Genomic DNA, 2705 nt, shown 5'->3' with positions numbered 1-2705 from the left:
TGACAGAGAACAAATGTCCTAAATTCATATATTTTGCCATTTATTTGCTGCATTAAAGTTGCCAAACCAATGAAGAGACTGGGCTGATCTCCACAGAGCTGAAATAAAGAGCTGACGGAGCCCCATCTTTCATCAGAAGCTCTTACGGCTGCGAGCCAAAAAGCTGACAGGAGCTAGCTTACTTCTTCAACCCAACTCCAGGGGCTATATGTAGAGCTCCCCCTACAGGTTGGGTGGGAGATAGTTCAGTTGATATCAGCGGCTTACACATGTATGTTTCCAGGTTTTCAAAAAATTTTGGGAGCGTGCCTCATAGTGAGGTGCGCACTAGAGTCTGGAAAAAACGGTAACTTCATCTTAAGCTGGGAGGTACAATAATCTATTTCTGACTCAAGTATTCGGATTTGCTTTTTTTTTTTCTTCTTAAAAGGTCTGGAGTTGCTGGAAACTCAGAGTAAAACTCAGGATGCCTCATGTCTACCTGCCCTCAAAGTGTCTGACATCCAACCAACGATACCCATTACTGCTGTTCAGATGGGCACTGCAGGTACTGCTTTTCTCTATCTCTATGATTTACATGGAGGGCAAAGTGTCTGTTTATGCCTGATGCAGTGTTTTCATTATTGCCAAAGGACACGTCCCGGTTCAGTACTGTGAGCAGCCCACAAATGGTTTGGTGTACTTCAGAGCCATGTGCAGTCTAAACACCCTACCGGAGGACCTGAGGGTTTATGTCCCGCTCTTCTGCAGCATTATCACCAAGTGAGTGGCACCAAATGAGACTAAAATCCTGTAGATGAGAAGGTCCTTTCATTTAAAATGCTCATTCCCATGGCAATGCTCAATGTTGCAATGAAATTAAAAATTTTAAAGCAAACACAACAAAACAACTCTTTCATCAAATACAAACAGACATGGACACCCATTTACACAAGGGGACATTGTTGCATATTAGTAGCATCAGATAAAATACAAATAAGAATCCTTGAAATGATAATAAAACAGGGTGAAAAATAAATATTTAAACATGGATTCTTTCCCCAACCAGACTTTTGACTTTGTTTGAGCTGTCTTTGAGTTTCTTCAGCATTTTTGGTGCAAGATTAAGATACCCTGATTACATTCCTAAACTGCAGTAAACTGGATCATTGCTATTGTGACTTAACTGGCAGTCTGAGGCAGATATGGTTTGGTCTCCAGTTCTCAAGCTGACACAAAAAGTAAAAAAAACAGCTACAGAAAAGTCTCAATCCTGCAAAACAAAACCAAAGGGTTTGTTTCATTTGTACACAATAAACCTTTTTTTAAAAAAAAAATAGAATTGCATTGAGTAACATTTTTGCTATGTGGAAACTTATTAGCATGTACAATCCCACTAAGATTATTTTGTGCTGATGATTATCCATTTTTAGACTAGGTGTTTTTATCAGCAAAAATGCATACATAGCTTTCCTTAAATGCAATGTTGTTTGATATTTTCGGATTTGATTGGAATAACAACATCCTATCAGTGACAGTTTATGGGTGAAAGGCGGGGCATGTCCTGGACATGCTGCCATCTTATCACAAATTGCACATTGTCAGGCATGTTGTGTCACACTATCTTTGTGCTGACTTTTCATTGACTTCTATTCATTTCTATGGCCTAACTCTGACCCTTATCAACTCGTAGCTAACCCTAACCTTAACAAAATTCACACCTTAGTCCTACATAAAACCTGCACCCCAAGAAGAGAATGTTTTCTCGTGGGAACCAGTTATTGGTCCTAATGCAAATAAAGCAAATGCAGAATTAAACTGCTTGACAAACAGTTGAAACACAAACTTAAAACTATTGATACCTTAGTTAGCAGTTTAACTTAACAGTATAAGGCAGTTTAAAACAAATGGTGTTTTAACCTTTGATCTAAAGGAACTCTGGCTTTCAGCACTTTTACAGTCGTCTGGGAGTTTGTTCCAGATAAGTGGAGCATAGAAGTTGGGCATTTAAGGACGCCTACTTAATTCCAGTCCTCTTTCCATCTGAGCAAACAGGAGGAACTACTGCCATTTTAATTGAAATTTCCTGCAGGAAGGTAGGCAAGTAAACTATCCCAATCCGCGGGTGGCCAAAATCATTTTTGCCTGCGAGTTGGTCTAGTCTCGATCAATGCCCCAGGCTCTAGAACTGGTGGGCCAATCACAACGCAGAGATGTTTTGAATGTCTGGATGCAAAGCAGGTGGGGTTTTGAGGGTGTGACAACAAAGCTGCGCGATGCTGGAGAAAGCACAACACGGAAGATGGCAACAACTGTTGAACTGTAGCATGCACCGCAGCAGCAGCAGCTTTCAATGAAGCGCTCCATTGAAAGTTAAAACTTCTCTTTTCTGTTGTGCAATAAAAGTAAGATCATTTAAGGTGAGAATATCATACTTTAAAGCATCACTATATGGTCCATTTAGCGATTTACTGCTTAATTAAAAAAAACTATTTCTGAAGTTGGGAGGACCGCGGCAACCAGCAGACCTCCGAGGCTAACGGCAGCCAGGGCTAACCGCAGCCCGTCTGCAGCAGCCCTCTCTCCGCATAGTCGTGTGTGAAGGACCGATGGCGCTGATGGCAATTTTTGACTCGGTTTCGGAAGGATTAGATTAGGGGTTTTCATTGAAACGTGAGCAGGAAGATGCTCTATGCTCGTTCATTTTTAAGAAGGACGTGTTCGCC

At 41.0% G+C, this 2705-nt stretch overlaps 1 protein-coding gene across 1 annotated transcript in view; it reads left to right on the top strand.

Annotated features, from left to right (window-relative positions):
* pitrm1 (pitrilysin metallopeptidase 1) overlaps positions 1 to 2705 on the top strand; it is a 19536-nt gene that overhangs the window by 8075 nt on the left and 8756 nt on the right. Inside the window, exons 15-16 of the mRNA XM_015380463.1 lie at positions 431 to 547; positions 633 to 762. Coding sequence (XP_015235949.1) covers positions 431 to 547; positions 633 to 762 — 247 coding nt within the window. The remainder of the gene's footprint in view (positions 1 to 430; positions 548 to 632; positions 763 to 2705) is intronic.

This window comes from Cyprinodon variegatus, unplaced genomic scaffold (genome assembly GCF_000732505.1).
Source record: "Cyprinodon variegatus isolate N-32 unplaced genomic scaffold, C_variegatus-1.0 Scaffold215, whole genome shotgun sequence".
Classification (NCBI taxonomy): domain Eukaryota; kingdom Metazoa; phylum Chordata; class Actinopteri; order Cyprinodontiformes; family Cyprinodontidae; genus Cyprinodon; species Cyprinodon variegatus.
The sequence above is the reverse complement of the archived record's forward strand: the minus strand, read 5'-3'. Positions and strand labels throughout refer to the sequence as shown.